At 46.3% G+C, this 12500-nt stretch overlaps 2 protein-coding genes across 2 annotated transcripts in view; both read right to left on the bottom strand.

Moving 5' to 3' along the window:
- LOC311122454 (zinc transporter ZIP9-like) overlaps nucleotides 1-2640 on the bottom strand; it is an 18218-nt gene extending 15578 nt beyond the window's left edge. The window contains exons 1-2 of the mRNA XM_084196808.1: nucleotides 2370-2640; nucleotides 1785-1890 (exon numbers count right to left, since the gene is read on the bottom strand). Of these exons, the coding sequence (XP_084052934.1) occupies nucleotides 1785-1890; nucleotides 2370-2465 (202 nt within the window). The 5' untranslated portion in view covers nucleotides 2466-2640. The remainder of the gene's footprint in view (nucleotides 1-1784; nucleotides 1891-2369) is intronic.
- A 6308-nt stretch (nucleotides 2641-8948) lies between these two features.
- LOC311122453 (CSC1-like protein 2) overlaps nucleotides 8949-12500 on the bottom strand; it is a gene marked incomplete at its 5' end in the record, with an annotated part of 69315 nt that continues 65763 nt past the window's right edge. Inside the window, one exon of the mRNA XM_084196807.1 lies at nucleotides 8949-12500. This exon is cut by the window's right edge and continues 1356 nt beyond it.

Here is a 12500-nt window from a genome sequence, read left to right as displayed (position 1 = left end):
CTGTAACCAGCATCCTCACCCACTTTAGCACCAACCGACACCGGACGTCCATGGATGTTGAAAAGTAGTTGAAATTTGGTCAGTCCGCCCTGGCCATACCAAATCTGAACCAATCATAGACGTCTACGTTTCATAACTTTGGACAGTACAGAAAAATAGAGTACAGTAGAGCAGGTTCTCCCAAAACGTTTACACTTGGGGCCCCCCGTTCCAGCATTGGGCAACATCCCGCGCACGTGCCACGTCTATTTCTATGGGCACAAGAACTGTTCATGAGAAAAAAACGATTCAAACCCCTCTTGTTGGGGGAGATAATTTTGCAGGTTTCAAGCTTTTTCATTCAATGCTACACATTTTGTCATGGGGTGCAAATAACATTTTGCAGTTTTAAAGCTAATTTTCTTTCAAATTCTATACATATTGCTTGGAGCTCATTAGAATAAAAACCAGTGTGTAAAATAATACCAGAATATACAGAGGAGGGTTACATATTTCTACCATTGTGTACCTATTCAGGACACATCATCATGAAGAGCACCACATTCTTAATGATGCATTTCTGTATAGTACAGATCAAAGACCCATGATGCCATTCTGTTACCATCATTCTGTTACCGGGTGTTAATCCACTTCACTTACTGTAGGTCAATAACCAAAATAAACATGTTCAAACTCCAGGTGTCGTGCCATAGCTGACACCCCATTATTTCTGCAGACATCTTTGAATCTTAATTCAGAGCAGATGTTTAACAACGTTTTTTTGGAAAAACGTGGTCGCATAAAAACCGGAAGGAGATTTTAACGTAATTCTGAACTGCACAGTTCTTCCAGTAAATGTTTTTGATTAAATGTGTGTGTAAATTGTTCAAAGTAGTTATTGTGCATAGAGTTGTATGGTTTGTTGAACTTTGACAAATCAACGTTTTTTGTTTGGCAATACATTTTTAAAGTTAAAAAACCAGAGTCAAAGCGTAATTTCCCTGATGTTTCAGCACAGCTTCCTTCCCCGTCTGCCCAAGCTGAGCTGTAACCAAGGACCCTAAAGTAGGTCACCAAGTTTGATTTTCATTTCAATGCCCGATGTATCCTGAAGTGCCCCAGGCCTTTTGCTTTGAGGGGCTTCGTCTGATGGTGAGGTGGGTGTAAACACTGACATGAATTAAAGGGCTGGGCAGGCTGAGGGGCTTTCTTTTTTGAAGGTCCATTATAAAAACAGTTGCATACACACGACACTGAAATGATGAACCGTTGGCAAGGTAACCCCTTAGAGGACTACAGACTACTTGGCAATACTTGACTACTACAGGGCGGCAGGTGGCTTAGTGGGTAAGAGCGTTGTGCCAGTAACCCGAAAGGTCGCTGGTTCTAATTCCTGAGCCGACTAGGTGAAAAATCTGTCGACGTGCCCTTGAGCAAGGCACTTAACCCTAATTGCTCCTGTAAGTCGCTCTGGATAAGAGCGTCTGCTAAAATGACTAAAATGTAAAATGTACTTATAGCAGCAATATAGCTGCAATCGAGGGATTATTGTGCCTGTACAAACTCAACAACAGGGATCTAGCCTACAGTGAGTTGTTGCTCCATCTGTCGTTGATGTCTTGATAAGTTAGGACCCTTGGCTGTTACTCCAAAAGCCTGTTACATTATATATTTTTTAAACATTTTAGTCATTTAGCAGACGCTCTTATCCAGAGCGACTTACAGTTAGTGAGTGCACTGGCGTTGCAAGCGCCATGCTCTACCAACTGAGCTACACGGGGCCCTGTATGTCTGGTACCCCTCACCTCTCCATGACTCTTCCAGTAGCTCCACACCCTCTGGGAGGATAATAGCTAGAGCGGTGCCACAGAGAAGACCTGCCCCGAATACACTGACAAACTGCAGGCTTTTCTGTTTGGAGAGAAAGGGACACACACACACTCATTATTATACCTACACACTAACTGTAGTTTGTTCTAGGATGGAGAAGGGGAATACATGTGTCACAATATAATAACAGCGTGTTAAATTATGCAATGCATTATTCAATATTACTTTTTCTATCAAGTCAAAAGTTCTAACTGGTTATTGAGAATACACTCGGCAGTCTATTTATAGAGGTTATTGCCAAAAGCTAAAATGTAGCAATCACACCCTTGATAAATATTGAACCTTGCTCATCGCCACTTCTGAAGATACTGCTACATTTGCCTAATCTATTGAACGTTCACAAAATAATGTGTGGAGTGGATCCCATAGCAGAGACCACTGACGTTATGAGACAGCTTTAAAGCAGCTTTGTATAGGCATCGAGAGAAGAGACCATAAAGGGAAGTACAGTGCAAGTTACAGAAGGGAGGGAATACAATGTTGAGAATTAAATGACTTACCTCAGAAAGTTTGATCAAAAGTGGAATCAACCCTAATAGAAAACATCCCAAAAACATCGCAACGGATATTAAAATAATCGCTATTGCCCCGTCCATGGCTACAGAACTTAATTTATGTACAAATTTAAGAATGTCAGTTGTTTTGATCCTCTCTGCTATTTAAAATACCCTTATCTGTCCTGCAAATCCGTTAAAAACTATTGAAAAGGCACTGTTGATCACAAGAGAGACTACCTTTTCCACGCTTCCACGTCGCACGGTTTTTGTTCCCGCCCTTCTGAAAACAACCCCTAGCGGTAGAAAACCTCAACTGCATCAGAAGCGGAAACGAACCGTGGCGGTGTGAATAGTCCACACTAGTTTCCTCTCCTCACCTTCATCTACACCGAACATAATGCTTTGGGAGTATATGCTACTTGCATGGGAGTTTTTTTTTCGTTCACTTCAGTGCAGAAGGACACATCCCTAGAGATCCCATGAGGGCCTTCTTGTGGGAAAGTAATCTGGTACCTTTGGTGCTTCACCTAGTAGCTTGTAAAGAAAAGCTATATGAACATTGAACTGAATAAAACATGATGACCAATCCTCATAAAAGTTCTGGAATTTCAATGTAAAAGTGTATGAATTAATTTTCAGCTCATTGTGAAACTCAGTGGAATGTAAAATTAGAATCACTCTCAGGGGAAAAACAACCTTAACCAACAGCTCAACAATAAGACAGACTGATTAAATACGGATTTTTATTGTTCAAAGAACTGGAGGAAATATACAGACCAATCTGATCTACAGACAGCCCTTTGAGGAATAGGGGAGAATCCCAAATGGGACCCTATTACCTTAAGTGCACTACTTTTGACTAGGGTCTATAGGGCTCTGGTCAAAAGTAGTGCACTATACAGGGAACAGGGTTCCATTTAGAACGCTCCATATGAGATGTGTTGCCATGGTTATTCCTACACTAACTAAGCACACAAAATAGACATTCAAATGTGAGACTGAGGAGCATCATGTTAATGTCCCCTGTTGAGTGAACTGTAATAATGAAGTTGGAGAAACCACTAAGTCTGTCTGACAACATTTCTGTTACTTCCATGTGCACTGGCTTATCCTGGTCCCAGGTCGGTTTGTCCCATGGTCATCGGCAATAATTACAGCTCAAACTAATCTGGGAGCAGGCTACCACTGGACACGGACAACAAAATATTAAATCATGATGGAATAGGCCTAAACTTGATTTGCGGCACTGGACAAGATACATAATGGCAAGATATTGGTGAAATCCTCGTGACCCCATGATTTGTACATTGTGATGAGACCTGTAGCCGACTAGATTTCACAAGTCACAACAGTCTAGTGTTCAAAACATCGTAGACCATGTTAACCTGTTAAAGGGATAGTCCAAGATTGTCAATTAAGCCCTTTTTTTCCTCTTACCCAGAGTCAAATTAACCATATTTTATGTCTCTGCTAGCAGTTTCCCATAGACGTCCAGTCATTACGCTAACGCTTGTTAGCATTGGCTCGCAAAACTACCTTAAAAACTTTCTTCAAAACAGCACGTAGATACATAAAAATGGCATCCATGAGTTCATCTGACTCCGGGGAAGTAGACAAACTCTGGCACTAACCCTTTAAATGGTTATCATGGGGGGGGGGGGGGGGGGAATGCCAAACTCTGGCACTAACCCTTTAAATGGTTATCATGGGGGGGGGGGGGAATGCCAAACTCTGGCACTAACCCTTTAAATGGTTATCATGGGGGGGGGGGGGGGGGGGGGGAATGCCAAACTCTGGCACTAACCCTTTAAATGGTTATCATGGGGGGGGGGGGGGGGGGGAATGCCAAACTCTGGCACTAACCCTTTAAATGGTTATCATGGGGGGGGGGGGGAATGCCAAACTCTGGCACTAACCCTTTAAATGGTTATCATGGGGGGGGGGGGGGGGGGGGGGGAATGCCAAACTCTGGCACTAACCCTTTAAATGGTTATCATGGGGGGGGGGGGGGGGGGGAATGCCAAACTCTGGCACTAACCCTTTAAATGGTTATCATGGGGGGGGGGGGGGGGGATGCCAAACTCTGGCACTAACCCTTTAAATGGTTATCATGGGGGGGGGGGGGGAATGCCAAACTCTGGCACTAACCCTTTAAATGGTTATCATGGGGGGGGGGGGGGGGGGAATGCCAAACTCTGGCACTAACCCTTTAAATGGTTATCATGGGGGGGGGGGGGGAATGCCAAACTCTGGCACTAACCCTTTAAATGGTTATCATGGGGGGGGGGGGGGAATGCCAAACTCTGGCACTAACCCTTTAAATGGTTATCATGGGGGGGGGGGGGGGAATGCCAAACTCTGGCACTAACCCTTTAAATGGTTATCATGGGGGGGGAATCCCCTTCTCAGTGTATCTTTTATGGAAATTAAATATCATCGGTGGATAAATGGCTGAAAAATATACATTTGACTTTATATAGGAAAGGACATACAGTATGAAATGCAACGTTAATACTCTCATCTAGACATATTTCAGAGGTATTAGCTACACACTCATGAGAGGAAAGAGGAAAGGTCAGGGATTCAGCGAATCCCTTTTGTGTATCAAACTGTTTCAAATCAATGCCTTTCTTGGACATTATAGACTAGCGGAGAATCTAACAATGACCTACTGTTGTTGTAGCCGCAGGGGTCGCATTCTCTAGTGTACAGCGTAGCAAAAATGTTTTGATACAGAAACAGTTTAATCCAAACGGGAAAACATTTTGCAACCAAAACGTGAGTTTCTATTGGATGAATTCAGGTAGGTCCCTCCCAGATTAATTCTGTTTGCTTCCGTTTGTTTCTTAAAAACGGTAAACGGTTTCCGTTGCAAGACATAATGAATACACCCCTGCCCTTTCCCGTTTCTGTCCGCCATCTTCCGTTTGGTGCCTAATGAATATGACCCACATTTCTGTCACAGCCAATCATGTATACGAGTGTATTAATACCTAAGCTCGTTATTGTTCAGTGGAAATTATAATAACCCCAAAAAGTTAAATTAGTGCATATACAGGTAACTGCCAAAGTAATAAAAACAAGTAAATGAGGGATACAAAGTATATTGAAAGCAGGTGCTGAGTTAATTAAGCAATTAACATTCCATCATGCTTAGGGGGTTATGTATAGAAATGCTGGGCAGGCCATTATTTTGGCTACCATTGCTATGCTCCTATAGGATGACAACACCCCCCACCCCTCATAAGGGCTCCAGTCACAGGGCTGTCTGTGTTCATAAGGGCTCCAGTCACAGGGCTGTCTGTGATTGTGTTCATAAGGGCTCTAGTCACAGGGCTGTCTGTATTCATAAGGGCTCTAGTCACAGGGCTGTCTGTGTTCATAAGGGCTCCAGTCACAGGGCTGTCTGTGTTCATAAGGGCTCCAGTCACAGGGCTGTCTGTGATTGTGTTCATAAGGGCTCCAGTCACAGGGCTGTCTGTGATTGTGTTCATAAGGGCTCCAGTCACAGGGCTGTCTGTGATTGTGTTCATAAGGGCTCTAGTCACAGGGCTGTCTGTGTTCATAAGGGCTCTAGTCACAGGGCAGTCTGTGTTCATAAGGGCTCCAGTCACAGGGCTGTCTGTGTTCATAAGGGCTCTAGTCACAGGGCTGTCTGTGTTCATAAGGGCTCTAGTCACAGGGCTGTCTGTGTTCATAAGGGCTCCAGTCACAGGGCTGTCTGTGTTCATAAGGGCTCTAGTCACAGGGCTGTCTGTGTTCATAAGGGCTCCAGTCAAAGGGCTGTCTGTGTTCATAAGGGCTCTGGTCACAGGGCTGTCTGTGTTCATAAGGGCTCTAGTCAGAGGGCTGTCTGTGATCATAAGGGCTCTAGTCACAGGGCTGTCTGTGTTCATAAGGGCTCCAGTCACAGGGCTGTCTGTGTTCATAAGGGCTCTAGTCACAGGGCTGTCTGTGTTCATAAGGGCTCTAGTCACAGGGCTGTCTGTGTTCATAAGGGCTCTAGTCACAGGGCTGTCTGTGTTCATAAGGGCTCCAGTCACAGGGCTGTCTGTGTTCATAAGGGCTCCAGTCACAGGGCTGTCTGTGATTGTGATCATAAGGGCTCCAGTCACATGGCTGTCTGTGATTGTGTTCATAAGGGCTCTAGTCACAGGGCTGTCTGTGTTCATAAGGGCTCTAGTCACAGGGCTGTCTGTATTCATAAGGGCTCTAGTCACAGGGCTGTCTATATTCATAAGGGCTCTAGTCACAGGGCTGTCTGTGTTCATAAGGGCTCTAGTCACAGGACTGTCTGTGTTCATAAGGGCTCTAGTCACAGGGCTGTCTGTGATTGTGTTCATAAGGGCTCTAGTCACAGGGCTGTCTGTGTTCATAAGGGCTCTAGTCACAGGGCTGTCTGTGATTGTGTTCATAAGGGCTCTAGTCACAGGGCTGTCTGTGTTCATAAGTGCTCTAGTCACAGGGCTGTCTGTGTTCATAAGGGCTCTAGTCACAGGACTGTCTGTGATTGTGTTCATAAGGGCTCTAGTCACAGGGCTGTCTGTGTTCATAAGTGCTCTAGTCACAGGGCTGTCTGTGTTCATAAGGGCTCTAGTCAAAGGGCTGTCTGTGTTCATAAGGGCTCCAGTCACAGGGCTGTCTGTGATTGTGTTCATAAGGGCTCTAGTCACAGGTCTGTCTGTGATTGTGTTCATAAGGGCTCTAGTCACAGGGCTGTCTGTGATTGTGTTCATAAGGGCTCTAGTCACAGGGCTGTCTGTGATTGTGTTCATAAGGGCTCTAGTCACAGGGCTGTCTGTGTTCATAAGTGCTCTAGTCACAGGGCTGTCTGTGATTGTGTTCATAAGGGCTCTAGTCACAGGGCTGTCTGTGTTCATAAGTGCTCTAGTCACAGGGCTGTCTGTGTTCATAAGGGCTCTAGTCACAGGGCTGTCTGTGTTCATAAGGGCTCTAGTCACAGGGCTGTCTGTGTTCATAAGGGCTCCAGTCACAGGGCTGTCTGTGTTCATAAGGGCTCTAGTCACAGGGCTGTCTGTGTTCATAAGGGCTTTAGCCACAGGGCTGTCTGTGTTCATAAGGGCTCTAGTCACAGGGCTGTCTGTGTTCATAAGGGCTCTAGTCACAGGGCTGTCTGTGTTCATAAGGGCTCTAGTCACAGGGCTGTCTGTGTTCATAAGGGCTCTAGTCACAGGGCTGTCTGTGATTGTGTTCATAATGGCTCTAGTCACAGGGCTGTCTGTGTTCATAAGGGCTCTAGTCACAGGGCTGTCTGTGTTCATAAGGGCTCTAGTCACAGGGCTGTCTGTGTTCATAAGGGCTCTAGTCACAGGACTGTCTGTGATTGTGTTCATAATGGCTCTAGTCACAGGGCTGTCTGTGTTCATAAGGGCTCTAGTCACAGGACTGACTGTGATTGTGTTCATAAGGGCTCTAGTCACAGGGCTGTCTGTGTTCATAAGGGCTCTAGTCACAGGGCTGTCTGTGTTCATAAGGGCTCCAGTCACAGGGCTGTCTGTGATTGTGTTCATAAGGGCTCTAGTCACAGGTCTGTCTGTGATTGTGTTCATAAGGGCTCTAGTCACAGGGCTGTCTGTGATTGTGTTCATAAGGGCTCTAGTCACAGGGCTGTCTGTGATTGTGTTCATAAGGGCTCTAGTCACAGGGCTGTCTGTGTTCATAAGGGCTCCAGTCACAGGGCTGTCTGTGTTGATAAGGGCTCCAGTCACAGGGCTGTCTGTGTTCATAAGGGCTCTAGTCACAGGGCTGTCTGTGTTCATAAGGGCTCTAGTCACAGGGCTGTCTGTGTTCATAAGGGCTCTAGTCACAGGGCTGTCTGTGTTCATAAGGGCTCTAGTCACAGGGCTGTCTGTGTTCATAAGGGCTCTAGTCACAGGACTGTCTGTGATTGTGTTAATAAGGGCTCTAGTCACAGGGCTGTCTGTGTTCATAAGGGCTCTAGTCACAGGGCTGTCTGTGATTGTGTTCATAAGGGCTCTAGTCACAGGGCTGTCTGTGTTCATAAGGGCTCTAGTCACAGGGCTGTCTGTGTTCATAAGGGCTCTAGTCACAGGGCTGTCTGTGTTCATAAGGGCTCTAGTCACAGGGCTGTCTGTGTTCATAAGGGCTCCAGTCACAGGGCTGTCTGTGTTCATAAGGGCTCTAGTCACAGGGCTGTCTGTGTTCATAAGGGCTCCAGTCAAAGGACTGTCTGTGATTGTGTTCATAAGGGCTCTAGTCACAGGGCTGTCTGTATTCATAAGGGCTCTAGTCACAGGGCTGTCTGTGCCAAAAAGAGAGAAAGAGAATACATGCCATTTATATATGATACTATTCTCAGAGACCCACTGATACAAACATTTCACCTTAACAAATGACGTTTGATAAATCCTGAGCGAGTCCATTTTACTGTACAGAATCAGACACTACATTGGACTTGTTATATAGAAGTACTACAGAGGCAATCTGTACTATGCCCTAGATGTGTTACTTGGTTTATGTATTTAATAGGAAAGCTGCTCAGCATGTATGGTTCAGCCCACTGACTGACTGAACACATTGGTGCTAAGAAAAGATTTCAAGGACATTTGTTTCAGATTTATTTACGTGTATCCACAATGTGGAACCAAGACTTTGAACAGGACATGTGACATGTTTCTAAATGACAGTATATAGGAGATATGCACATAGCCTGGCTAAACCAGACGGACTGCTCAGATGGGTATACTACAAAGCAAGATCAATGAGTTAGCCAGCTGAAATAACTTTTTATTTTTTAGAAAGATGAGCTTGAAATGGCCATGGTCTAATTGACTCAACAACCAAAACGCATATCTAAGTTTATCTTTTAATGAACTAGAAAATATAATAGTTGGCTAACTTAATTGATTCTACTTTGTAACATAGCCCTGAGGTTAAATCAGGCTAGATCTGTTCTGCCAGAAGGCATCACTTTGGAAGAAAACTAAGCTGGTCATTGGTTCTGTCAGTGGAATAATGTAACGACTTGAAGAGAGCACATGACATGATTATGGCAGAATTACTTGAAGGAAAGGTCAGAGTACAGAGAAGGCAAAGAAAACAATGGATTTGTTGTCATCCATTTTGCTTTTCACTGATGAATCGGATTTCGTAGTATGTTAGTATTTGTTCAAGTAAAACAACATAATGACCAAAATATCAGCACCTAAAACCGTTGATCACGTCTTACTGCATTAAGACTCACTGTCTACGTCCCTGAATAGCGCCTGAATAGGTTGCAATCTGTCTGTTCTGTGCTGACTGAGCCGTGATTATGTTTTTTTATAAAAAAACTCTACGTCAACCTAGTACCCCACCATGCAGCACTCTGGGTGAGTAATGGCAGTTGGGACATCGTCATTTCTATCAGTGCTCAATGATCATTTGAACTTTTTACAATATAGACCACTACATGATAGAGTATCTCGCTAGTCTCACAATTCATGTTATCATCGGATGAGGCTAGGCAGACAGAATTTAAGACCATCCCTAAACCAATCAGAGCCCATCTAGAGACGGGAACGAGTTGGCAGAGAGGAGAAAACAATCCTCTAAAAGCTCATCATCATCATCATCATCATCATCATCATCATTCTTAGGCAGTTTTTCCAAAACCAACAGACAGTGAAACAACCTTTAGTACAGTGACGTAAACGCCAGAATAAAGAGGCTTGTCTTGTATAAGAACTTGTATGATATGAGAGCAGTTAGATGAGATAGTGAACTAGTGAACACAGAGGCAGGTCAGTCAGAGAAGGGCCAGGGTCAGGGCCAGGGCCAGGGTCAGGGCCAGGGCCAGGGTCAGGGCCAGGGCCAGGGTCAGGGCCAGGGCCAGGGTCAGGGCCAGGGCCAGGGTCAGGGCCAGGGCCAGGGCCAGGGTCAGGGCCAGGGCCAGGGTCAGGGCCAGGGCCAGGGTCAGGGCCAGGGCCAGGGCCAGGGTCAGGGCCAGGGCCAGGGTCAGGGTCAGGGTCAGGGTCAGGGCCAGGGTCAGGGCCAGGGTCAGGGTCAAGGCCCGGCCAGGGTCAGGGTCAGGGTCAGGGCCAGGGTCAGGGCCAGGGTCAGGGCCAAGGCCCGGCCAGGGTCAGGGTCAGAGTCAAGGCCCGGCCAGGGCCAGGGTCAGGGCCAGGGTCAGGGTCAAGGCCCGGCCAGGGTCAGGGTCAGGGTCAGGGTCAGGGTCAAGGCCCGGCCAGGGCCAGGGTCAAGGCCCGGCCAGGGCCAGGGTCAGGGTCAGGGTCAAGGCCCGGCCAGGGCCAGGGTCAGGGTCAAGGCCCGGCCAGGGCCAGGGCCATGGTCAGGGTCACATTCAGTAGACAAACATCGTGGAACGTTGCAGATAGAAATGTTATGAATAGAGTGGACATGATTCCTTATTCTACATTTCAGAGAGGCATATTTGTTCTACATGAAATTTTTCTATCTGAACGTTCAACAATGTTGTGCCCGGCCCCTGCTGGACGTGCCCCTACTAACAAGGAGAGCTACAGATACAGGTCACAGACCAAGAGTTCAAGGGTCGAGTTCTCCCTCTACAGAGAAACATTGTCCCACAGAGTCCTGGCCGGGAGAGGAGGACTGGCTGAGGTTGCAAAATTACGTAAACTTTCACAAAGTTCCTCGGTTTTTTCCAGAAATCCCTTATTCCAAGAAACTTCTAACCAAGATGTGAAAACCCTTGGAACTCTGGGACAATTTTGTTAATTTTGCAACCATAGTTGTGGGACACAAAACAGGGTACAGGGTGGGCTGTTGTATCCACTTCATATGTGCTTCCTGGGGGCATCCTCCTGTCCTCTATGGGCTCTGGACTGTCTTCTGCCTTCAGTTATGTCAGGGCTCAGCCTGGAGCCGCAGTCCCACTTCTCTGGGCAGAACCGGCCAGAAGAGAGCAACCGTGTTGTTACGAGGTACAGTATCCATGTTACATGACCCATCCATCCACAGTTACGTTTTTTAAATGTTGAAACAGTAAATAACCATGCCTAAAAATAAATACAATTTCCAAAAAAAAGAGGCTATTTTACAAATCCCGAGTTTTTGTTGCTGACCATCGAAAAAGCGAAACATAAAGTAAACAGCAGTGAGGAGTGTTAGTTCAGTTTGTTACAGAGTGGTCGGACACATCGTCATAGTGACCACCTTCCTTTTTTTTTTTTTTTTACACAGGGTTGGAACCACCCAAAGACTCCCGGAGACAGTCGGGACAGAGTAGGGGAGACCAGAGCAGGCTAACAGTGTAATGCTGACAGACATTTCTCCTCCTCCTCTCCATCTTCTCATATAAGCTGCTCATTATGATGCAGCCTCTGGTGCACAGAGACTATTAGGGGTGCAGGCAGAACAGGCAAAGGATTAGGGGAAATAAAGATCCCTCCAACCCCCTCTGAAGTCCGAGGCATTCTAGACCTCTAGCACACCAGGCTCAAGGTTCTGTGAGGAGGAAAAACACATGCCAGCCACATCACCCCACTATGCCAGGCCAGGGTAGGGGCACAGACACACCTCTCCTTCTCTTTCAAGTGCAATAGTCATAGTTTTATAAGGAAATCTAGACAGAAAGCTAGTCCCCCCCCCGCCTGCCCTGCATGACAAGGCCAAAAAATAATCTTCTTTCCATTAGTGTCTTCCCATCTCAGTTGTGAGTGTGTCTGTGTGGCTCCCAGTGCAGTGTTTGTTTGACAGTGGCTGTTCTCACAGCAGTCCCGAGCCTAGAGCAAGACTTGGAAGAGGGAGTTACCAGTAGTTAGTGTCCCTGCTTTACTTTGCCATCAGAAAGTGTAGATTCGTCATGAAGGAAGATGGAGAGAGTAGAGTCCTAGCTAGTCCTAGCGCCAGAGTAGAGTCCTATAGTAGAGTCCTAGCGCCAGAGTAGAGTCCTAGCTAGTCCTAGCGCCAGAGTAGAGTCCTAGCTAGTCCTAGCGCCAGAGTAGAGTCCTAGCTAGTCCTAGCACCAGAGTAGAGTCCTAGCTAGTCCTAGCGCCAGAGTAGAGTCCTAGCTAGTCCTAGCGCCAGAGTAGAGTCCTAGCGCCAGAGTAGAGTCCAATAGTAGAGTCCTAGAGCCAGAGTAGAGTCCTAGCTAGTCCTAGCGCCAGAGTAGAGTCCAATAGTAGAGTCCTA

This window comes from Coregonus lavaretus (assembly GCF_964263955.1).
Source record: "Coregonus lavaretus genome assembly, contig: HAP1_SCAFFOLD_510, whole genome shotgun sequence".
NCBI lineage: Eukaryota > Metazoa > Chordata > Actinopteri > Salmoniformes > Salmonidae > Coregonus > Coregonus lavaretus.
Note: the sequence above shows the minus strand (reverse complement) of the source record. Positions and strands in the feature narration are given on the sequence as shown.